The 24,824-nt window shown below is 49.4% G+C and overlaps 3 protein-coding genes and 1 long non-coding RNA gene across 17 annotated transcripts; 2 read left to right on the top strand and 2 right to left on the bottom strand.

Annotated features, from left to right (window-relative positions):
• Window positions 1–1,046: 1,046 nt before the first annotated feature.
• Window positions 1,047–15,124, bottom strand: LOC105700577 (repressed by EFG1 protein 1). Of its 14 annotated transcripts, none has more exons than XM_012426540.2 (10): window positions 14,977–15,117; window positions 14,603–14,859; window positions 14,005–14,085; window positions 4,012–4,272; window positions 3,204–3,384; window positions 2,675–2,809; window positions 2,427–2,578; window positions 1,893–2,253; window positions 1,564–1,753; window positions 1,047–1,487 (listed from the first exon to the last, which is right to left on the bottom strand). In XM_012426540.2, exons 3-10 carry the CDS (start codon window positions 14,073–14,075, stop codon window positions 1,330–1,332), a joined length of 1,509 nt encoding a protein of 502 aa, XP_012281963.1. In that variant the 5' UTR covers window positions 14,076–14,085; window positions 14,603–14,859; window positions 14,977–15,117; the 3' UTR covers window positions 1,047–1,329. The 14 variants fall into 14 exon arrangements, with proteins under 14 accessions (XP_012281963.1, XP_012281972.1, XP_012281965.1 ...); XM_023434518.1 differs by having other exon boundaries at window positions 1,346–1,487; window positions 1,564–1,782; window positions 14,977–15,124; XM_012426549.2 differs by lacking the exon at window positions 4,012–4,272 and having other exon boundaries at window positions 14,977–15,112.
• Window positions 6,058–7,069, top strand: LOC111674369. Its single transcript, XR_002762402.1, has 2 exons — window positions 6,058–6,320; window positions 6,582–7,069. It is a non-coding gene; the product is annotated as an uncharacterized LOC111674369 (long non-coding RNA).
• Window positions 15,125–15,803: 679 nt separating the features above from the next.
• Window positions 15,804–16,805, top strand: LOC105700466 (uncharacterized protein C12orf31 homolog). The gene is made up of 3 exons (XM_012426303.2): window positions 15,804–15,933; window positions 16,077–16,247; window positions 16,329–16,805. The coding sequence occupies exons 2-3, from the start codon at window positions 16,088–16,090 to the stop codon at window positions 16,592–16,594; spliced, it is 426 nt and encodes a 141-aa protein (XP_012281726.1). The 5' UTR covers window positions 15,804–15,933; window positions 16,077–16,087; the 3' UTR covers window positions 16,595–16,805.
• A 43-nt stretch (window positions 16,806–16,848) lies between these two features.
• LOC105700435 lies at window positions 16,849–21,696 on the bottom strand. Its single transcript, XM_023434560.1, has 9 exons — window positions 21,431–21,696; window positions 18,452–18,514; window positions 18,239–18,324; window positions 18,053–18,148; window positions 17,647–17,772; window positions 17,496–17,579; window positions 17,352–17,431; window positions 17,180–17,287; window positions 16,849–17,061 (listed from the first exon to the last, which is right to left on the bottom strand). Exons 1-9 carry the CDS (start codon window positions 21,694–21,696, stop codon window positions 16,897–16,899), a joined length of 1,074 nt encoding a protein of 357 aa, XP_023290328.1. The 3' UTR covers window positions 16,849–16,896.
• Between the last annotated feature and the right edge of the window lie 3,128 nt (window positions 21,697–24,824).

Genomic DNA, 24,824 nt, shown 5'->3' with positions numbered 1-24,824 from the left:
CCTTGATCCTTCGAATTATGAGATAGGAAGTTAATTCCCGAGGGGCGAAGTCAATTCGCGAAGGGGGATGCGCATGCGCGAGCGCACGGAGGCAGGAATGGGGATTTGATTTCGAGTCAGGCCGAATTTCGGTCGAGGGACTCGAAAGTGCCCTGCCTCGCCCCCCTGTCGAGGACTCGGGTCAGAGGACGGTGTAAATAAATTGCGCGACCTAAGTCTTTTAGCTGAATCCAAGTTAGAACGATTAGAAAAGAATTGGGGGGTCGTGCCGAAAAAATGGCGGCCCTCCTCGGGGGGCTCTTCGGGGCTCGACTCGGGACGCGGCGACAAAGGGCCCTTCTACCCGACCAATCCTTTCCTCGCCCCTTGTTTTGCACGCAAGTACCTTTCCCCGGGTGTATATAACATATATAATACATATAATATACATACAGTCTACGCAATACGTTCAATATACGTATATTATATACATATTTATATACACCTATCCCGGGGATCGCACCGTCATTCCTGGTTAATCCAGCCGAGTCTTAGGTCAGTTTTCCGATTTCGATTTCGACATTATCACGATGCATCCTGTCTACGTTCGCACAAGGCACCCCAAGTTCCTTCTGGCGTCCTGGCGAGATATCCCCGAGAGTACTTCGGCATTTCTTAAAGCTCTAAGATATTAGCGAGGAAGGTGTCCCGCCTTCGGCACTTCCCTATAAATAACTAATCAAACATGGGGAATATCCTTTAACCCTGACCGGGGGCATCACTCACTTCAGGGACATCTTCGCCAGGACGCGCACCGCGAGGCGTCGCCTCGCCGTTTTCTCGCACGAAATATCCTTTCAGCTGCCGCCGCGACTTTCGCGATAGCATCGATTACTGTATTCTTACGTAGCATAAGAGATAAGCCTCCCCGACCACTGAATAATAAATTCGTCAGTACGTGACGCGAGGGCGAGAAAAATAGAGAGAAAGAGAGAAATGATGAAAAAATCGAGCCGCGATATATCCGAGATCGAGCAGAGGGGGATGTACCTACGTACGCCACGTTATCACGTTACCACGTTACGCGCGTCCGCGCTAAGTAAGTTTATTATAAATAAATAAATTATTATAAATGATAGATCGAGAGCGCCCGTAGGGTCTCTGGTCATTCCGGGTAGAAGAAGGCCCTGAAGAGATTGCATGAGCCCCGTACTCCTAATCCTAGGTACGTGGAATGTTTATTCTACAATCAAGCTCGTGCGCGGCTCGTATACACTCTCCCGGGCGGTGTATCGGTAAATACAGCGTGTAGGTACAATATGGACAGTCCCAGGGCGACCTGGGGCCTCATCAGAGGCTCTTCAGGGGCTTCTTCACGTTCTCGGCGAACTGGCCGACTATGTTGCCCCTGGGGTGATAGCATGCGACGACCACGCAGGTCCCGTCTTTCTTGGCCATCGCGATGCCCATCTCGCTGGTCCCCTTCCAGACGATCTGGGTGAAGTGACCTGAGGGATGACGAAGAGTTACTACCGATCGACGAGACGTCAGGAAGAGTCTTCGGGTACCTCGACGAGGACTTACACGTGTTCAAGACCTTAGGTTCCGTTCCGAACTTGTGCTCCTTTCTTTCCGCGTACCATTTGGAGACCACCTCCCTGGCGGAGACCACCATCTTCGGGTCTGAGCACTGCATCGAGTAGATGTTCTCCCCGTAGGGCGACGAGGACTGTGGGACCAGCTTGTTCGTGTGCAGCAGGGTGCAAGCCCACGCCTGGAAGACGACGCCGATGTTAATATAGCCTAATTAATATATTATCATAATTAGGTAGGGCGGATTTCTTTAGATTCTACTGAGGGTGCAGCGACTACGGGACCCAGCAGAGGTTGCTGAAGAGGGTCTCAGGTCTTACCTTCGCCGCTGCACAGAGTTCCAGGTTCAGTCTCAGGTCCGGTACCGCGTGTCTCCTGCGGTACTCGTTGTGGACGGTCAGGGCCTCCTGCTGCCACGTCAGCTCGTCTATACAGGGCGCCTTGGAGCTCTTGACCTCCTCCTTGGCACACACCCCCGAAGGCGGTAACACGTTCTCGGAGAAGCTCCCCAGGAAGTTCCCGGCAGGACTGTAGTTGCAAACCACGTACACCTCGCCATTCCTGTTCTTGGCCATGCCCACTCCCAGCTCGCTACTGTCCCTCCAGACCAGCTGGGTGAAATGTCCAGTTTTGAGAGTCGTCGGCTCCTTTCCATACTGATGCTGAGACTCCTCGGCATACCTGCCACAGAAAGCTACGTCAAGGTAAAATCTAAAAATCATTCCGCACCGATCGATCTCTTCAAGGTCTCTTCCTTTCCAACCTCCACGTCGATCTCCCAGAATCGGAGCGAGTGTCTTCCACTTTTTTCATTTGTTATTTTTTAATTAAACCTCCTAATTAGAAGGACGTACCACTCGTTGACGGGCTCTTCACCGCTGACTATCGTCTTTGGGTTCGAGCTCCACATGCAGTAGAGGTTCTCCCCGTAGTCGGTGTTCGCCCTGTGCTCTAATCTACCCTTGGTGGCCAGGATGCTGGCCCACTCCTGACTAGTCTTACAGAGCTAAAATCGATATACATATTTATATTCCCGCTCTGGTATCACGACTTGGATGGTGCCGTCTGGTACCAGTGGCCTGGTCGAGGTCAAATGTCAAACCTGCTTGCTGAGTCGCAGGGGTGGCACTCCATGGCGAGCACGGTACAGGTTGTGGGTTTCCAGGCAGACCCTGACGAATTCCTTCGGTGGTCCCGATCTGCGCACAGACGGTTTACGCGTGTCAGTCTTTCCTATCTACAACATATAGAGAAGACATCCTTAACCACGTGTCGCAACGTCCTCGACGAGTGTCGGACAGGTCCGATAACCTGTCCGACCGCAAGGCTCTCTTCATGGTGTCTTATCGCTAAGTTCACTCCTATCACCGAGGGAAATCTCGCTCGCGTTTACCGGAGGTTTCCCATATCACTGTCAGCTAGCACTGTCGCCGACTTGATAACGTCGGCCTGTACTGACGGCTTACGAGACGTGGGTATTGACCTTATCTATTGATTGCCAGAGAGAACTTATTGATCTTATCTACTGATTGGCAGAGAGGACCACTCAACTGTCTCATCGAGATTCAATAAATGGCTAAATTCAAGCTCGATCGTCTATTAAGCATTTTTACACCTGTCCATGGACACACCTGTGAGGACGAAAAGCGACCGGAATCCGGCGACGCCGAAGAGGACCTGGCGCTGCTGCAGGACATGCCATCGCTTCCAAGGCTCCCATGGAAACTACCATGAAGAGAGCTGGAAAACGGTCCAGGGGATGCTGGTGACGTCGTCAGGGGCGACTTAGACCTGGCGGAGTCTGTCCTGGATCTGAAACATCGTCTCGTGAAATCTCGCTGACCTTAGAGCCGATATACAGAATCTAGTCTAAGTAACAGGTGCATCGCAAGACTTTCGAATTTCTACCGGCTCAGGTGAGTACCAAGCAACCAAGGTGCCCAAATATTCCCCCTAGTCGGGTCTAGGTGTCGAGAATTTCCCCTAGTCTAAGTACTACTAAAGGAAGCTGCTATAAACACTGATAAAAATCCCCGTGTCAATTTACATACTCGATCATTGTGCCGGGACAAATTGCAGGATAATTAGAACCTCTCTGTAACATCGCATTCGGTATCCGGTATCGTTTAATGTGTTTCTATGTGAAGCTTTAGGGTTTAAAAGTGTATGTAAATTTATCTCGATTTTTACCAGTGATTCTAACTCAGGGCGAAGCTTTTTCAAGGCGAAGGTAATGAGTAAAGAGGTCTGCAGCTCTCTAGGTACCTTTCAGGCGACAATTGGTCGACAAAGCCGACTGCCTTCTTTTTCGTCCCGCTTATGTTGAGCGAGGGCATACTATAAGGTTAAGGGCTTACGTGGGTACGTGAACGCACGTGTAAGTACGGTTCTAGGTTCTAAGTTCTAACTTAAGGTCTTTCTAGGAGGGCCCTGCCCCACCTGGTGGACTTGGGGGTGACGATGTCCCTGGTCTCGGAGGTGTACTTCCTCTCGGGACGCCCCCCATTGAAAAGCTCCACCGTCTCCCTCGTGACCGTCTCCAGGAGGGGTTCTCCACCTCTCTTGCCCTTGCTGAAGGTCCGTTGGTCCGTCTTCCTCACCATCACCACCCTCGAGAGGGGCTGGTTGAACTCGTGGCCGTGCATCGTCGGCGGGATCATCGCCAGCGACTGCGACAGCGGACCCCCGATCCTCGGCGACCTGGAAACCCGAGACCCTGGAGAACCCTACTTCCTCGAGGATCTCTCAATTAATTCCTCGATTGGATCGATTGGATCGATTAAATCGTTTAAGAAAGCCCGCTTAACGAGATGCCGCCGACTGGTCGGACGGCGTCGGTTTCACCGCCGATGAGAGGCATTAACTTTTACTTCCTTGTCGCTGGAGATTAAGTCGCACCTCCTGTTTTTCCTCGGTTTCGATTCGACTGAATCGCACTTTGCAACATTACGCGGGAGTACTCTTTAAGCCCTACCAGTCGAAGGTAATCATTTTTAATTCTTTAGCTAAAAGTAAAATCAGACCTAATCCCATTTTGCAACGTGGGAATTCATTTTAATCCCTAACCGGTCTGGAAGAAAAAAACGGCTTCCTGGGTGCCCTTGACATATCGATCCCTCTTTTACGCACCGGCCACTGGATGCGGAATGTTTCTGCGCGTCTTCGGCGACTCCGCGATTATCGAGCGCAGTCTCGGCCGAGTGCGCTCCGAAAAAGCACGGCTTCTTCGTTGGCCCAAATCACGGGGCACTCGAGCGTCTCGATTTCTCCGCCGGCGAGCCGCACCGGAATCACCGCAAACTCCCCGCGAGATGACCGGAGTCCGAGTAAATCAGAAAATATGGATCCAGGACCACCGATCCACTGAACAACTCGCACCTAACGTCTCAAATACCCACGACGCTCTAGGTGTCCATTTTGGAGAACGCCGGGTTCATGACCCAAGATTGAATTTCCAATAATTTCAATTGCACATCACTCGCAGCGAATCGCAAAGAATCCCAACGGATTTCAATGAATCGTAAGAAATTTCTTATGCCCGCCCATTTAATTCCAGGATATTTCATTTCATTTTCTTTTGGCCGCCATTTTGGAGAACGTCTTAACCGACTTGGAAAATTCATTCCCCAGGCTTGGGTTGCGCGTCCCTCGTGACGTATCGATAAATATTGATAACCACTCAGAATGGCGGACATTTGACATTATTTTTAGAGCACTGGGGCCGTCGGGGCCCGCGGGACTCCATTTTGGAGAACGACTCGGTCGCGGTCCTGGAGAGGCTCGCCTCACCGGGCGCGGAAACGCTCGGAACTGGCGCCGACCGGCTCGTAGTCGGTCACTCGAGCGGACGCTCGTCTTCTGGAGAGGAGAGGTGGCCGATTAGCCGTTACTCGGCATTGCTCGCCGAGAGCTCGACCGCGTGCGGTCGCGGGACAGTCGGCTGGAGAACGGGCGTTTCGAGGCGCTCTCGAACCGTCATGACGGCCATGACGATGCTAAACGACACGTGAAGAAAAGAAGCGCCAGGAAGAGAAAAATAGAAAAAGAAATCCCTTTAAAGCTCAAGTTGATATAAAAAGCGCGGAAGATCCTCGAGGGTAATAAAGAAAATGTTACCGAGCAGCGATGCCATTATTTAATGACATTTAATAATAATCATCGGGGACCCGGAAGCGAAAATTCCTATCTTGTAGGAAGCCGGAAGCGGCGAATCAGGGGGTGCCCTCTTCCCGGTTCCCAGGGGGTCTTCCGGTCGCGATGACCAGTGCTCGAGTCCCGCTATCCTGGCTGACCGGGATCACCGCGGCGGAACGGCACGGCATCTTCGCGAGCGGAGACCATCCGTGGCGGCGTGCGGAACGTGCGCCGGGCCCCACGTGCGCGAGAGAAGCAGCGGAGGAAGAGAGAGCGGGCTATGCGGGAGTCCGGGGGAGCGAGGGAGACGGAGAGCCCGCGCTGCGCGTGGGTGACGCGCGGGGCGGGGGAGGGGGCGCGGGAGTATATAAGGGCGGGAGCGCGAGAGAGCGCCAGAGCGCTCGGGGTCGCGGGAGCGCGCGGAGGGAGGAGCCGGCGATGCGGGTCTGCCAGGTGAGAGCGAGAGAGCGTGAGATGCGAAAGCACGTGCCAGATAGCCGCAGCGTGCGCGCCGAGCATATCGCGCACGCTAATTGCCGGGAACATCGCAGACTCTCCGAGAGACCTCTTCCTAGGTACCGAGAGCCCTATCTCGGATGAAGTATCGCTATTAAGTAGGTAAAAAATTGAACTTAAATATGAAATGTCTGAATTCTCCCGGTTTTTAGACATAGCGGTTCTAGGAGGCGAACAGGCGGTCTTCTGTCCTGTAACTAGGGTACCGACCGGGAGGTAGCGGGCTCTAACAGCCGATAATTAGGCGTTACGCAAACCTCGTTGGGAGCTGGTATTCTAACGAGGCGAACTTGAGACCCGGCTCCTCTTGTTATTATTCCTTCTTTTTTTTTTTCTAGCTTTTCTTCTCTTTCTTTCAGGATCCATCCAGCGTCCTCGAAGAAGTGCGAGCCCACCGCGAAGGTAGGTGCCGCCCCGACCTCCGGCTCTCGTCATGCGAATTTACTTGCGACGTTTATGCAGCCTACACGGCAGGGAAAGCCGTAACTCACGATCGTCGGCGGGAAAACAATCCCCTGTCTGGAGCCGTGTCTCGACTTTAGGCCGTGGCCATGGCGGCCCTCGAGACTGCTCGGCTCGTAATTCCATACCTCGCGTTACGACCACCTAGGAAAAGTCGAAGGCCTGCTGTTAAGCGACGCCCGGCGTCGATACATCGATACGGCAACGAGATACGATACGCTCGATCGGATGCCTTCGCCAATCGGTTATTGATTACACGAGTGACCCGACGACCAATGTCGAGACGGAGGTCGCGCTCGGTTGGACTTTCGATTCATGTAAAATAGTACAATTCTTTGTTATTTTGTTATATGAAATTATTTTCTATATGAAAAGAATATTAGTAGACACGTCTCATTAATTTAACCTCCTACCCTGGGGTTATTATTCTGGGTTAGGCGAGCTTTTGCGATTACCGTCGCACCCTTGGCGAGGTAATTCAATTCCTGGCCCGATTTTTATGCACTCCAATGTTTCCTATGCATTCCGACCGGCCGATTTTTACCCACCTATCGTGTCGCAAGTTTCTCGTCAAAGGATTGGATTTCACTCGCCACATACATAAGTGAAGCGGCACATTCTCGCACTTGTACCCTTACGTAATCCCCCGACAGTGACGACACAATACATATCGATTGCTTTGTTCGTCAATGGTGCGCCACGGAGAGACGAGCAACAGTATTTACGCCAGGTCGTAATCCTAGAAAATATCGACAACTCCCGACTTGGTAAAAAATTAACGAACAATTTATAATCAATCCCAGTCGAGCGATATTCTCCTCACTGCGTGCACAAATGCAAATTTCGAGATGTAAGGATTTCGAATGTAAAAGTGAAGAAAATGTAAAAAAAAAAATCCCATTTTCATTTTTATTCTCGCCCGGTCACGCGGATCGAAGACAAGGCGATTTCTTTCGCCGTGGAATCATCGTCATTATCATTATTACCTCCTTCTTATTATTACTATTTGTTGATAGAGTCCGACTCCGTCGAGCAGAACGATTTCCGCCGCGAAACGAAGGACGATCTCTTATCCGCTCGGATACATCCGGTAACCTCGAGAACACCTTATCACGCGATGATAACATATACAGGAAGACCCTTAAAATTTCGAAGAAACGTCAATGAGCAGAGATTGAAATCGAGGAGCAGGAAACGAACAATGCCTCCGTTAATAAGGAAGAAAAGTACGTAACTCTTAAACAACGGGTAATTATCCGATAATTGTCGAATTCCAAGAATCGACTCCTACAACTCCACACACACACAAGAAAAATAATCCATCGAACCAAAGAAATACATTATTAATTCAAAGGATAATTATTTATCTCATATCATCTGGAATAATTCAAGTGAAATAATTATTCTTCTAATTAATATATTTCTTTGGCACCATTGAAAAAAATATGCCAGATATTTTGAATCTTTTTTTTTTTTGGTTTTCAGTGTTATGAGGTGAGAGAAAGAATCATTCCATTTTCTCTCTCGATTTACCGGGTTTTACGGAATTTGCGAAGCAATAAGGTCGCCTTACCTCACGGAATAAGACCTTGCCGGTTTGGAGGCCATTGCCCCTTGAAGAGGGAGAAGGCCAATCGATAAGGGCAGTCCGGGGCCGTGGAGGCCGTAAACGAGGGATTTCTTGGCCGATCTTGAATTTATCCCAGTCTAGGGACTGGTTGGAGGAGAACTGCGAGCCATCCTCGAATCGATAGCTCGTCTCGCGTCTCCTGGCCTGGGCATTGCGCTCCTCATGGCCTTATCACTGCCTTTCTAAATCCGGCCTATGGGCTCGACTCAGAGTTTCACAAGAAACCTGGCCCCCGTTTTCTTCTCGAATTTCTGGGCACGGACACAAAGGGACACCCGCGAATCAGGGCACCGACACTTCAATTTCTTCGGGACTACCTTAACGCGAGATTGGTGATAAAGTGGCGGACAGAAGAGAGAAGACGGAAGTGGAAGGAATTTTTTACCGAAGATTTTCCTGGGATGGAGCGAGTAGGCACCGAGGGAATCTGGAAGACGAGGTTCCTCGGGTATTGGCCAAGTCGACTCGACTATCGACCGTATCGTACTGCGGCCTGCAACTGCATAGGACGGCGTGGAGCGGCCTGCAGCGGCGTGGCCGCCCGACCTCGTGCGCGCCCAAGGTGCGCGGCACTGCCGAACGCCGCGTGTCCTGCGCACTCTGCACCTCTATACAGTACGACCGGACTATACAGTGGTACAAGGTGTACAGGAGGACATGTCGTAAGGTCCTACGCAGAAAAACCCCGCTGAGCGATAAAAAGGCTAAAAATACGAGCGCTAACCGCGCCTAATGGCGGCGCGGATACCCGGGGCGTAATTGCAGGATATGTCGCCAATTAGAGGACCAACCGTGCGTGCCGTGGAAAAGTGTCCCGGACAAAACCGATTCCGAAGATCCTCCCGCGGATTTTCTCCCCCGGGAAGTTCCTCCCAGCACGCACCGGTGCGCCGGAAAACTAGCGAGAAGTCCAGGCGAGCCTGGGACTTTCTAACGCGGGGTTTCCGCGCGGGTTGCCAGGTTGATCCCATCGAGACACGGAAAAATGTGTCGGACAAAAAATGTTCCTGGGGTCGTTCTCGACAACTTTTACTCGACGTGTTTTCCTCTCTGAGGGCTCCCTAGAGAGGGAAGGGCGACTCGAAGACTCTCGGGCCTTGAGTAATGGCGCAGGTTGGTATTTTTTTGGGCCCCTTTTTATGGGACTTCATGGTGGGATATCGTTCCTTCGACTACCTGCCTTGACAATGGACTCCGGAATCCCAGGTGACTCGACCTCGGGTCTTGACAAACCGGGGAAGGGCGTGGAACACGACTTCACTCTTAACTTGGATGCGTACCTTTGAGTGCAAGTCACGTGTTTGCTGCCTTTAATGACGCACCGCACGATTTAGGCGGAAGAAAGCCGCAGAAACGACGATTTCCGACTGGCTACCCGTATCGACTATTCGCCACGTACTCGGGGAATCGAAAGTACCCGGCTCGGAGTGGTAACGACGATCTTACGTCACTTAAATGCGATACGCGATCGAACGGTCGACGTAGAGCTTCGCCTTGGCTCAGGGTCAGGGGTGCACCTGCAGCACGAAACGAGTTCCTGTCATCTCGCTCGATTAACAAATATTTATTAATTTCACGGAAAATTAATGTCGACACGTGACACTGGTCGTGACACTCCTAAAAATGATTCATAGACTTTGGCAAAAATTACTCATCGGCTTAAAATATTAATCATCACGCTCCTCGATGAAGGGTTCTCAGTGATAAGCCAGGCGAACGTTTCCTGGCCTTCCGTTATTAACTTAAATCCCTGATAGGGCCTTATTGTTCGACTAGCCCGATAATCAACTGATTAGAGACACTCCCTTACAATCAGAGGCCGACCTCGATTCCTGTCGGCCGATTCGAGGCCACGCCCAGCTGATAAGAGACAGTCCTTTCCTGAACAGCCATCTCATTATTCCATCAGCGTAATTTATTTAATTAAGTTCAGAGAAAAGTTTTATATTTTCACATTTGGATATACGTAGAATGAGATTTCATGTCCCCTTAAGAGATTCCGAATCGCTCTTCGAACCGCGATAAGGGGCCGAGTATAATCGTATATCATCGCTCTTATCATTTCGCGCTTATCGATATGTAAGATATTTGCGCGGTATGTCGAGTCTTGTTGAGTCCATATGAACGAGTACTCAAAATTCCAGCTCTCGATGGCACTTGTGGGTCAACAGATCGGTGTTAATTATTCTGGCTCGGAATTAGCTATGGAATATTCAGCTCGCGTGTCATCGACTTCCGATCGATCCAGATCCATCGATTAGCTATCGTGTACCAGGGGCCTCGTGTCGGGAGTTAATTGACACTTCTGCTTGACAAAAGTGCCGACACGTGGCGGAATTTCCGCCGATGCAGCGTCGCTCGATTTTCTCCTGCCGCGACACGTAGGGTAATTCGAGGCGGATAAAAAAACAGCTGATCGCAGCTGTTTAAATAATTCCGCCCGGCAAATTACGGGCCGCCATTAGTCCCTGTTACTTTTATTAGCTCTTGCGCAATCCCATTATTCTTGTTACCCTCCGTTCCCCACTTAATCGCGCGTTACTTTTGTCCGTAAATGCTCGCCGAGTCGCGATGCAAGTCACACGCGCGAATGCAAGTGCAGGCGTGAGAATTCCGGATGCAATCGGCGCAGTTGGAAAAGGTCAGCCGCGGTTTCTTCGTTCCAAACGCTCGTCCATAAATGAGAGTCGATGTTAAAAGTCGACAGGGGTCGAGTGCACGTACGCTTGAGATAGGTAGGCGCGGCGCACCACGGTGCATCGCGGTGCATCGCGGTGCATCGATAGGTCAGCCTCCGTCAAACGCCGCTAAACCGCTGAACGGGCTAAGAAAATAAATTTCCCCATGAATTCCCCATTATTCCATGCCGCGTAAAATACGAAACGTCATTTTTCAAGTAAACTGAACGTTTAAAAAGAAACCCAAAGTGCACTGATAAAAATCCCCAAGTAAATTTACGGAGACAATCATTGGTTATTTCGACGTCGCCATCAATTGCAGTAAAATCACGTGGTCTACCAGGTTACGTGTATTTATATACACGTGCTAATTTGTAATTTTTTTTTCATTGCGCGAATTTTTATGCGGGACTTCGGTTACTGGGTGTGCCAAAATGTATGCAAATTTCCGCCGGTTTTTTTTTTTAATCAGTGTAACGAAGATCGAAGACAGGTCAAGGAACCCGCGTTGCCTCGAAACCCTCCGCGGAAATGCAACGCGGAAAAATAATATCGGCCAGTAGCGCGTAACGAAAACGGCGTATTACCGGCGCCAATTACCAATGCACCTGTCGCGGCAAGGTGATTGTATTTAAATCGGAGCCAGGCGGCGCACCTTTCGCTTTTTCGAAGCCGGGAGGACTTTCGCCGTTGGGCAGGGAGCTCTCGTGGCTCGTTACAAAGGCACGAAATCGCTCGTTAAACTCGCCACAGGTTCGCTCTTCCCATCCGGCTCGGCGCGAAACGGCTTTGTGTCCAGGAGGCAAGAAGAGCCGACAGAGCCATTAACCTCCCTGAGAAACAGAGCGATCTTGTTTATCGAACATCTCCATGGTCACGAATACCACTAAACTGAACGTTAATATAAATTATAAACGATAAAGTTAACCACTAATAAAAAAAAAAAATTCATAATTTCTACACCATAACTCAGAATTTTGTATGCTTGATCTTGCATACTTCAAGATCATCTATGATGATGAAAAAGAGAAAAAAAAAAAAAGAATTCAGAATCTTTCCTTGAAGAGAGAATTTATAAAAATATGTTTGTGATATTTTCATTTCTGTGCAAGGGTTAATCTTAATAATTCGTTTAAAGGGAAAGTAGGATCACCGGTGATAGCACGGCAGTTTCGCAAAATTGGGAGTCGTTCTCGTTTTCGCTAACCCGTGCCTCCGGTTATTGGAATCGATGGGGAGACGATTAAGCGTGATTGATCGCCCCGGGATTAATCGTGACTGAGTACACGCCTCTAAAAACTATGCATAGTGTGTATATATATATGTAGAGGTATCCACTCTCTTTCGGTCAAATTTTCCACTGATCGATCGGGCTATGTAGGTTACTGGGCGAAGCCGGTGCATCGCGTGTAAATAGTGCACCTCGTAACCGATATTGTTATTACTCGCACTAACGACAGGATTGCCCCGCAAACGGAATTTCTCCTCGGCGGAAAGCTTCGTAACGGGCCTATTAATTTCCTTGAAAGCCGACATTACCTACTCTGGCCTTGGAAATGGCACGAAACGCTGCCTGGCACTGTCGGAAACGTCATTCAAAATCGTTACAAGTTTTTTTTCTTTTACCTTTTTTTTAATATCTACCGGAAATGAAAATAGAGGATCGCGATTAAGGCCGAGCAGTAATACCTGGTGCAGCAGTAAAAGGGATGCGTCACAATCTCTGGACCGAGGACGTCGTCGCGATGCACTTTTCGAAAATGATGACGCTCCCTTGAGTGCAAAGAACGCGGCGTTAAAAAAGGATTTTTATTTTTGCGAAAAGGGCTGCGATAAGAAAATAGGGGATCGCAATCAAGGCCGAATTACCTGGTGCGGAGATAAAAGAGATGCGTCACAATCCCTGGACCGAGGACGTCGTCGCGATGCACTCCTCGAGAATTATGACGCTCCCGGGAGCGCGAACGACGCGGCGTTAAAATAGGAGGTTATTTTTGCGAGAAGGGCCAGGATAAAAAGGGAGCGAGAGAAGCCGAGCCTTTCCAGGGGAAATTTATATTGCCGGTCGCAATTTGTACGTCTGCCCCGAAATAGCGATCCCGGCCCTCGTTGACCGCCCGCGGAAGAATGCACTTGCATCCGCGCCTGCAGTCATCTGCAGTCGACGACTATAACGATGCATCTTCAAACTCGATACCCCGACTCGATTTAACGTGTCAGTCCACGTAGGTGGAGCTCATTACGCACCCGACAGCCGTCCGAGCACGACCCGGTTAATCGATGACATTGACATCGGTGCCGATGCCATTGAGAAATGAGATAACTGCATCCGAGGGACGCCGGATGCACCGCGGTGCATACGAAATCACTATCACTTTTGGGCCCAAGGCACTGGATTTTTTTCCTTGCGTTATCGTCAAGATTTTCGAGTGCTTCCATGACACGATAATCGATGGATCGCGAGAAAAAGATCCACCGCTTTCTCGAAGAGGACCGAAAGAGGAGAGCGAAGAGACGCCCCGGGAAAATCGGTCAGAAGAAGCGCGCGCTTGCTTCTTGACTTTTGCTTTCTTCTGGAATCTCGCATTCGCGACCGGTTTTCCTGATCGAACTCGGGTTTATGTCTGTTTCGAGTTAACGCCGAGGCATAATGTCGGGTAAACGTTGATAGACTCTTTGCTGCCGAGAGTCGGGCAGATCCGTATCGGTGAAAGCAGCGCGCGCTCACCTCGAGGAACGCTACACGAGCCGAGCATGACTATAACGCTGTTAAGCATCTACTATCTGCCCTAACGGCACTGACACATGCACGCAATTATGAAATTATAATAATGGAAGAAGTAACGTATACATAATTACGCGAGGTTGCTTGGTCTCCCCTTCGGTATGAATAATGGACCTGGTTGGGATTTTTCTATCTCGTTTAGAATGAATCCAGTCGCCTCGGTGCTTTATACCTCAACTCGAGGGTACGACCGATGCAAATCTATTGAATAGTGATAGATTGATTACCCATCGTCCTGGTCGTCGGATTCCTCGGAGAGGTCGAAGATCGACTCGTTGGGGTCCTCTGGTGATGTCATGACGCGGGCCCTGGAACGAAACGGTGGCGGTCACTTTTCCAGCTTGATAGCTTGTCTATAGGCTCGACTAGAAATTGGAATAAAAGCTAGCCTAAAAGCCTAAAAGCCCCCTGAAAGCCTTAAAAGCCTTAAAAGCCTTAAAAGTCTGCTTAACCGCGAGCGATGGCCTCTAAGTACATGCCTCGACGTCTCGAGTGTTTCTTTCGGACTGGCAACGCGAATGACAATTTAGCTACTCGAGGACGTTGAAATGGACTCCCGGATGCATTAAAGGCTGCGATGTTAAGGATGAATTGACCCGGCGATGTCGCGAACCATCCTTCCCCCATACTCGGTCCCATGGGACGAAAGTCTGCCACTTTAATCGGCTCTAATCGCTTTTAATTGACTCTTGTAAATTCTGGCGTCAGTGCTCTCGTTTCTACGCTTGTCTATCTAGTCAAAGCCTAAAAGTTCGCTTATACTCTGCCAGGGGGCAGTATCAGGTGTTTTGAAAGTCGCGTTATCGCGTGCACTAATTTACATACCTATTCCCTGCCGGAACTAATCGGCCTCGTAAGTAGCACGTGTTCGCGCACTCGCCTATGTCACGACGGTAATAAGAATTATCGCGTTGCAGTCCGATGATTCTCTAGTCCTTTCAAAGCCGAGACTCTATCTCCTTTACTACCCCGTCGGAAATATAAAGTCTCTGATAAGGCAGGTGATAAAGCAATCGGTGCGGCATCTTCGCTTCCCGATTCTAGGTATCCTTTCTCTTATCACGCGTCACCGCAAGCATGTCCTGGAATCGCAATACATTAGGAAAAATATTTCCAAGATTTCGGGGAATTATTATTTGTTTAAGTCCCGAGGTAATGAATCTTAAGTGACATTAAAAGGGTGTGAAGGATGCACTTACGTTGACTGTTGACGGTCTTCGGTTTGTTTGCGTAAACTGATGAGACTACATTTATGAGTTACTTGGCGGTAATCTTTCCTGATTCGATAGAGATAAGAGATAATTCCGGTGATTACTGCGCACTCGGCACGGCCGCTCTCGTCCTCGGAAGGCGTATCTGTAATTTCATGGAATCACGTAAAATGCCAGTTCGCTCTTTTACTTTATCGCCGGCTTGCCTGACCCGTACCTGAAATTCGTGGATCTAATTGACAAAGTTCTCGCAAAATCCGCCATTTTATTGCCCCTGGGGAAACGCTTGGCTGCTATCGCGATGAATGTCGGCACGATGGGGTTCTCGTCAGGCACCGGCCAAGTGCATCGTTAACACCTGCATCATTTTTATTATTAGAAGGCAGATAAGATCAATCGGGAATACGGATTTTGCGAACCTTCTGAATATGTTTTTACATCTTGGGTCGAGCGCAGTAATAACTGATGATAATAAATGAAGAGAGATAATGGAGGGGTAGCCTGACTTGTAATGGCGCGGGTCATGGTCTCGGTTTATCCAGGATATCATTTTCTCACACGGATCGATGCAATCTGGAGACGGTTGAAGCACTCTAGGTTGATGGAATGATAACCTCTGATAGCGGAAAGCGTCATTTACGTTGAATAGGTCATGGATCCGGCGGAATTGTAATGATGATAAGTCATCAATGACGCCGACGCGTTGCAACGTCGGTCTGCAGATTCAAATTTTCTTCCTATGGTGGCGGCATCTTACAGAGACTCTGTGAAGTTCGTTGCCGATTCTACTCACTCTGTCAGTGATGGTATTTCAGTGGTATTTCAGGTCCAACTTGTAAAACCAGAGATAAGCGTGATTGTTGCACGTGAAAACACGTGTGCGATATCTTTCAGTAATTGATTATTAATTAATTATACTGCGTTAATTCCTGTGGGAGTATAAAGGTAAGGATAATAAAGCTCATTTAAGTGTGAATTATTTTTCTGTACAGTGCATGCACGTATGTTTTGATGCTAATAAGAAATGTTTCGAGGTTATGTCGGGGACGCTTAACCCTGGGTATTCAATTTTTATTCTGTTCAAACAGAAAAGTCGGAGATGGCCAAATCAATTCGCAGTAAATGGAGGAGAAAGTGCAAAGCTGTGAAGCGAGAACGATATGGAGCGAAAGAGTTGGAGAGGTTGAAGAAAACTCTAGGCCTGGATGGGAACTCTACGGGCGATGTCGAAATGGCTGAATTGTCAAAGATTGCTACGGGTAAATTAAGTTTGGCATGTCGGATAATGTGGAGCATGATGCGGTGATGAGAGGAGTAATTAATACTTGTCTGTTATGCAGTGATCGATCCCAAGTCTGTAAACGATGCTGCGGAAACGAACGATGTACCAGCTACAACCGAAGAGAAAATGGAAGAAGATGGCAAGAGGGTGTATAATAAGAAAACGATGCGTGATCAGTATGGGAATTATCCGATATGGATGAATAGGAGAAAGATCGCGAAACATAAGAAAGGGAGGGCTAAGACAAAAAAGGCAACCACAAAGCAGGTTAAGAGGTTAACGAGGAAACAGAAAAAGCAGGTGCCCAGTGGAGAGCAGGAATAAATTTAAGACTGCTCCGTGAAAAGTGCTACGATATATTTTATATTTTTCATTATTCTTGTGCTTTGTATGTATAGATCCAAGAGAAGGTTAATTCTCAGTGAGATGTATCATGCATTTGATACTTTGGTATAAAATACAGTTGAATTAGGAATAAATCAAGATACACGTTGCTCTTAAATGTATATATAATAAATGCAGAAGTTGGCAGTGATACATTATAGTCCTTTGCGGTATTCAAGAAGTAGCTTCCTATTCTCAAATACCAAGGCAGACCGGATGTTCGATGCTCACAATGATCACTGCTAGAAATTTGTCGGTCTACTACTAATCGGCAGAGACCTGCACCGGAGTCTGGACCTGGTCTCAATATTCGCCACTCGGTTGGCCACCTGCTGCATTCTTCTGGACTCCAACTCGAGTAGCTTGACCTTGCTTCTCATGTCGTATATCTCACGTTGCATGAGTTGCTAAAATGAAAACATGGGTTTACACCGATCGTCAACATAAATCCATCAGCTTTGGTAAGTCGAACAACCATCGGACAAGACTCATTAACCATGATATTCACTCGTTGCTCTGACTCACCACATTCTCCATAGCCCTCCTCATTTCCCCGATGCTTTCAACAGCCACTGCAAGTTTTGCACTCATTTCCGTCGCCTCTACTTCTCGCTTCCTACCTTTGGCGAGTTGCTAGAACAAGTAGAACCCATCGTCACCAACCATTCCATCGAAGTCGACCCAACAACCTCCGTACCTTCTCAAGTTTAGTCAGCCTCTTCACGATGATCTCATAATCCTGATCAAGGTTCCCATCATTGACTTCATTTTCAACATCTGCAACAATTAACATTTTCAAAATAAATTAATTAATGATATTATTACATTCAAGGTGGCGAACCTTCAGGAGTGGAGCCGCTTCTAGTGGGAGTTTCGCCGTCGTCCCTCTCCAAGTCCCGAGCCTCGAAAGCGGATCCGTCGCTATCTGCATTAACGATCACGTCAGATAATAATCTCCGTAGCACTAATAGAGTGCAATTAACTAGATTTACCATTTCTTCGGCAAGAATGCCGATCCGGTTGCAGCTGGTAGCCGGTTCGGCAGTGGCACTCGTAAGCCCCGAAGACGTTCCTGCAGATGTGAGCGCAAGGCTTCTCCGTCGCGCACTCGTCTACATCTGGGAAGAAAGGAATTACAATAAAATTCGGAAATGACCGTAAAAGAATTGATTAAACAATTCCAACGGTTATCTCGTGTGAAATTCAAGATGCGCGGATTGAAATATAATTTCCTCGGAATAGGATCTCGCCGTCTCAATCGAGTTAAGTAGGTCCTATGCAATCCGGGGTAATTGCCTCGAGTAGATTGCATTCCCATTTCGCGTGACTGCATCGAGACACTTAATACCTCGGACGGTGTGACAGGATATTATTCACCGCACATTAACAGTGTCTCACCAATCTGGCACTGGTTCCCGACGAAGCCTCTGGGACAGGTGCATTTCCCGGGCGAGCTGCACACCCCACCGTTTCGACACGGTATAGCGCAGGTCGCTGTGGAAAGAAAAAAAAAAGAAAAAAAACCATAGAACGTTAGAATGTATCCTAGTCTATAATTACTCTGTACTGCCTAGAATAACTCACGTTTGTTGCATCCGTAGCTGAACCGGCTGATGCGCGACCAGCCCGGGCAGCACGTGAAGCTCGTCGACACCTCCGTGTAGATGAATCTAAAAAATTCGGGGAAGGTTTGTACAAGAGTTAACGAATAATCTTAAGTATAGAGTACGTATAATAGACAATGTTCTCTTTGTATATTAATTATCCCTGCGCTTCAGGTGAGAGATGGATGCCCACCTGATCTGGCCTGACCGATGGTGGGCGACGGGGGACGGAGCTTGGCCGGAGCAGACTCTTCTCCTGGAACAGAAGAAAGGCCGAAGACTGACCTCGGAGCTCTTGAACCCTGAACGGGAACCAGCCGTCGTCGGAGAGGCCAAGGGACGATAATTTAAGCGCGACGCGCCGCGAAAATAAACAGGATCGTTCCCCGAATCGGGCTCGAGGTTTCGCTCGCGCTATGGGGCCTAAAACAAGCGGAATATTTTCCCTACCACGAGGAGGAGATCGATGAATTTTTTATGCTTCTTTTTCTTTCCTCTCTTTTCACTAAACGGTAGCATCTTGCCCCGGTTACGGCCTTGGGCGCGAAAAGTGAAAAAATCTAGGGAATGCACCGGTGCATAAGAGATAGAGAGGCGCGAAGCGAGCGAGCCTTGGAGCGTGCAATTAAAGGGCTCGAGTCAAAAATACCCGCCAGAGATGGGAAGGATAAATCGTTGCTCGAACGGGCAAAGGCCCCTGAGGAGGTCCGACACGCGAGGGTGACGAGAATAAAGCATCGAGAAAGGCGAAGCTTCACGGTCAATGTTACCGCGGCGTTGAATCTCTTCAGGAACGGAGGACGCAGGTGGAGGACTGGTCCTGGACGGCGGATGCTGGGAAAATGCGTTTTTTATTTATTTAAGAGATCTTTGTAACGCGGTTTAGAGACGGTAGTTTATTTATAACCGATGGAAATATCGATGATAATGCCGGGATATTGATCTGAGAATCTTTGTAACGTGGTTTAAGGATGATTGTTTTATTTATAAACGGTGGAAGTATAGATGATAATCCACGGATATTTATTTAGGAATCTTTGTAACGTGGTTTGGAGGTGGTAGTTTATTTAGGTACGATGGAAATATTGCGGATATAATGGCGGGGAACGAATAGACGGCCCCGCCGACGCTCAGCTGGGATATCCTCTCTGTCGGCGTGCTCGTTAAAAAACCCGGCCGGCACCTTCTTGCTCCTCCGCTCGTAAATCAGAGCCGCTAAGCGAGCGGCGAGTGCAACGGACGCCTCGGCGAATTAACCAAATCGGTGGTATAAACGATAAATCTTGGGAGGGGACCGGGAGATAACTCAATAGGGCATCCTCGAAGCTGACGCGCACTCTTTAACGCCTCTCGAGTTTTTAATGCCGTCTCGCTCCGGGAATTTTAATCGAGCTATCCGATTAATCAGTTCGCCGACGTATTTATGGTAATTCCTCGGCAGGCGAGAGTCTCTTCAGGGTCGCACAAGTGGTACCCTGAAACCGAGGCGACCTGGGTGGCTCGCCTAACGAGTGCGCCAAGAGAGACGAGCGAAACGAGATCGGAGAGGAGTCGCGAGAAATCGCTTCGATGCGGCACTTTTGTCCTGGAATCGAGTTAATCTTAATCCGCCTTCGGACGTCTCTCTTCTTGGCAGCCTCCCTGGTCCAGCGGATCCGCGACTCGGCGGCTTATCGGATCTCCTATCAATGGACGGAGCTCCTAGTTTTTATATCACTTGTAAAATCCATTTCCAATGATTTACTTATATATTTTATCTGTTAAGTTTATTTGTATATTGCGTTTCTACAGATTTTATTTAGGTCGTTTCTTGTCAGTAGCCCTTTTGTCAGTGATAAGGGAGAGTCTCGCGTTCTGGAGGGGCGCGCGGTTTCGCGACTCCACTTTTTCGGCAGGATTGACCGCGGCGAAAGAGTGTCGATTTACGGGGCGACCTGCAATGCCTAGGTTACTCGGCTGAGTTTGTTTCTCTCCGAGGGGACGAGGTTTCCAAATTACGAAATGACTCGACGAGAGGTTGCGGTCGTGTCCCGAGGGAGCGGACTCGCCCTCGGGCCGTTTTGTTGGTCGCTGCCAAGGACGAGAACTCGTTCCGAAACTGGCCCTACCGGGACCAACCTGGACCAGTAGATTCCCTGAAGGGATGCCAGTATTAAAAGTCCAGCATATCGATTTTCATGATCTGCTTTTCAGATATACATGTCCTAGGAATTAATTTCCATTTTTTATCTTGGGGATGGAGGGACGATTATAGTCGATTTCTTCCTGTCTTCAAGTTCTCCACTTTGTCGGGGCTGTCGAGGATGAGGATTCGTTCCGAACCTTGCCCTTCCGGGGAACTGGGGATCTACGAGTTCCCTGGAGAAATGTCAGAGTCGTGCAGATCGATTTTATAATCCACGTTTGAATGATCAGATGATTTTTCCTAATTAATTTGGATTTCTCATCTCGGGGATGAAGAGCGACGATTATAGGCGATTTTTCCTGTCTTCGGGTTCTCCGGTTCAGTGACGCACACCTGTGCCGACCATTAGCCCGAGTGGTCGTCCTCCCTCGGGATTTATCGCCCGACGCAACCGTGACCAATAGGAATAATCGCGGCATCCCATCGTACCCGACAAAGAAGTCCAGGACGAGTCCTCGACTCCTAATACGGTCCGGCTCGACCTTGGATAATATCGGGGTCTTACGTGTCTTCGGCGAGAATTTTGCATCCAAGACTCCAAGGACATCCTCTCCAAGAGGACCCCTATTCACGCGAGCTCGAGGACCGAGTATTCGTATCGACGTTGAACTCGAAGTTAATCGAGATCGAAATTAAGATCTCGAGAGAGAGAGAACCTCGCGGATGACCGGAGAGAGCGGAGAATCCTGCGCGGTGGGTACCGACCCGAGGAACCCGAAGAGGACCCTGAAGAAGATCTCGAAGAAGACTCCGAGGAGAACCCTGAAGAAATGGGACCCAAGCAACTCTCCGCAACACTCGGAGAAACAATCCCACGGCTAGGGAGCGAAAATCAGGACTCTAGAGTGTAGACCGCACGCACACTTTCAGAGAGACAGGTTTATCGGATTTTTTTTTCCCCCCGAAGGCGTACATCTGGCGGAGACTGCAAAGAGCCAGGTACATTCCCTGCGAGATAAGTGGAGTTCCCGGAGGATGCAAGCTCACCCTGGACGATGGTGCCTCGAGAAGGCAGGGTTGCTCGTCGTGGTTGTCGGCTCCAGATCTCCCCTCCTAGGAAGGTGATCCTGGACATTGCCGAACCCTGGATCCTGGGGATACAGGTGGTGCACGTTTCCTGGGCGGATCTCCTCCCTCTGGTGCCATCCAGGAGTCAGGAACCAGGAGTTCCCGTGGGATGGGGTCCTGGAATCAGCCTCCAGCGAGACCACCGCTCCCAGGAGCAGGGCGACCAACAGCTTCCGACTGGCCATTGGCCAAGATTGAATTATCACCGGGATGCGTCACATGGTCCTTCGGGAATACCCCGAAATTGTTATAAACAATAAAATTCTATATTTATTAATTTTCCAATTTTATCGACCCTCTTTCTGGTCCGATCTCGCGGGCACTCTTTACGCAGACGAGACGCTTAAGAGAGTCACATGCCTATTAACAATTTCTTTTCTTTTGTTTTTTTATTCAATACGTTTATATGCACTTTTGGACAAGAAGGAAGGAGCAGCTGCAACGAGAGACCGAGACGACGAGACCAAAGGAGACTGGCCGAAACTGGCGAACCGACGCCGAGAAACCTCCACGTGCTCTCGCCCTTCTCCTTCTCGCTCTCCTTTCTTTCTTCTCCCGTCTCTCTCCTTCCCTCTTTACCTCTTCACCTCCTACAAAGACCGGCGTACCTCCGCCTACCTTTTCTTTGCGGTCTCGCCGTCTCCCGTTCTCGCGGATTTTCCGCGGAATTTATGCAGGCCGCGTCCTCGCGCCTTTATTCCTCCGAATGTTTATTTCTCTTTTCAACTTTTTTTTTCTTAATTAAAAATTATATATTAATAAGGCCCGTTCTGTGCTGCTGGTGACTTTTAAATGTGCCTAGAGACCCGAGACGTTCATCCTGAGACTATCCGTGGGAACCAGGGGTTATCAACGTTATCAGGATCGCTTCCAACGAGGACATCAACCTTGTCAACCGATTCCGCTTTTAATCCGGACATCCTCGAGAAGAACTCCGTGAATTAATCCGCGAATCCTGTTTCCCTTTCTTTCTCGTCCTGTCGGTATATGCCTTTGTCTCGTGCATCCGGTCTCGAGTCGCCTCCGTGGGCGTCGGGATCGGATTTGCCGTGATTTAATTTTAATTCGCTTAAGCCGGTTATCGAGCCACCTGATATGACAAATGGAAAATATGTTTATTGCCCCCGTCGGGCGTGCTGGAGGAGTGGGAAAGAAATTAAAAAGGACCTCCGTGCGTGTCATCCGCCTGGCCAGACCTTCGCCGATCTCCGACGTTTATTTTGCACCTCCTCCGTTTATTTTCCATTTACTTTGGGTTTTATTTTAGCCGACGGTTCCGTGGGCGACGGGGATCGGTCGCAAGGATAACATCGTCTTCCTCCTTGAAACCGCTCCTGAGGGATTTATGCGATATCCCGCGTGCGGAAATATCGAGGAGGTTTCGAGAGGAAAAGAGAATCTTTAGGAGAACCTATCCTAGGGAGAGACAGCCACGTGGGAGATAAAGTCAAAGGTGACGTCACTGGAGACTCCACGTTGATAAGGCAGCTCTTCTGCAGAAAAGATCGCCCGATGCCTCTTCGATATTTCCTGCTAATCGTTAACAAATTAAGTGTATTTTTTAGATTGGTCATTTCTATTGTTAGATTTTTTAAACACGATGATATCGATACTTTTTACGGGGGGGAATCGAATATCGGATATCGAGGCCCTCGTGCACGTCGTCGCATTCTACTTCCGAGAATGCCGGCCCTGGCACTTCGCGCAATACTCCGAACGGTACATAAGATAATGGCGAATCGATCGATTCGAAGTAAACGCGACGCATTCTCAATGCCAGGCCGATCGGTCCCCCGAGCGCGGAACGGCATTCCGCGCCTTGCGAAATCCGCCTAGCGGACGACATTCAGGCCTCCGCTCGATTTCCGCAACCGATCCGCCACGAGTGCGCGGAAACCGGTATGGACACCCACGGCTGAAGAGAGGAGAAGAAAATTCATGAGGCGAGGAAACCGACTCCGAAAACGCGGGGTCAAGGCGGAAGGCGTAAATCAGCTGATCGGAAGTACGCCTCGAACCGACGTCCTCGTTCCTATCGACTTTGCTCTCCCATCGTCCCATAGATCGACGTTCTTGCCGACTGGCCGAGTGTAGGTCAGGGATCCTTCACTTGGTGCACCGTCACTTGGGAATCCGAAAATAATGGGACCTTAACCGGTAAACAATTAGGATTTTTTTTTTCCCCCCTAAAAGTTGGTGTTCCTCTTTGTGGCATCGGGAAAAATTCCAGGTGGAATTTTTCGACGTCCTGGAGTGATCTATTATTTTTCTTTTTTTTTATAAACGAGAGACGAGTATTTTTAGACGAATCCTGGCGTTCATTTCGTATTTCCCGGGCCTCAGGGTAGAAAAAGAGGAGCGACCCCCGGAGAGGATCCTCGGCAGGTTCAGAGCAGTCGGCGAGGACACGACCGCGTTCGAGAGCGGCCATCCTTTGTCTAAATTCCCCCGCTTCATATGTTATTTACCGATTTCGACTAATTTACAAGATTCCTTTCGGAGTCCGGTCTAGATCGGGCCGCGGCGTGTCAGGAGGCGACCTAGGAGGCCGCGCGGCGAGGAACTCCTTGGGGCAGGATATGATCCTGGTAGTCGAAGGACACCCCGTCGGAGCCGAGCGGTTCCGGTGAGACTTTGGTTAGGTGTCGAGGTCGCCCTTGGTTAGGCCAGGTCGAGGGGTGGAACCATCCCCCAGAGAGGTCGCCAGGAAGAAATCGGGACACTCGGAGGCCGGAAGGACCTCGAGGGCGCAAAGGACCCGCCGGACCCGTGCCCAGACGGGATCCTTGGGGGAGATCCACCCACCACCCCCCGAGAGACCGCAGGCTCGGACGTCGCCACCCTTTCGAGCCGATGAGACAGACCCGCGGAACGGTTCCGCCCGCTCGGCCGTTCCATGTTCTGGCTAGTCGACCGACCGCTCAGCTTCAGGCAGAAAGCCAACCGGTGGATCTATAAGGTCAGCCCCTCCCCCTTGGGGGGTGTATTTCGTTGCGGCGATAATAATAGGATAACGCCCGGTCGATAGCAATTCGCCGCGGCCTGGTTTCGGGTCCGCTGGGACCGGCTCTAAATCATGGGGCCCCATGATTGCCCATGATGGAAGAACGTTACCTCTGCAACCCAATTCCCACCCCATGCCAATGAACCCCCTATTTGTCCATGAGCCTAGAACTTACATAATTGTTTATCAATTGATATGTTCATAAATCCTAAATCTATTAATCACTCTCTTACAAAGGGGTGGTACAGGAACAGTGATGCACTGATAAAATAAAATTCAATGCACCGAGGAAATATTTTGATAACGCAA

The sequence above is a fragment of the Orussus abietinus genome, unplaced genomic scaffold (genome assembly GCF_000612105.2).
Source record: "Orussus abietinus isolate OABI.00-Male unplaced genomic scaffold, Oabi_2.0 scaffold2, whole genome shotgun sequence".
Taxonomy (NCBI): domain Eukaryota; kingdom Metazoa; phylum Arthropoda; class Insecta; order Hymenoptera; family Orussidae; genus Orussus; species Orussus abietinus.
This window is presented reverse-complemented; position numbering and strand designations above follow the sequence as displayed.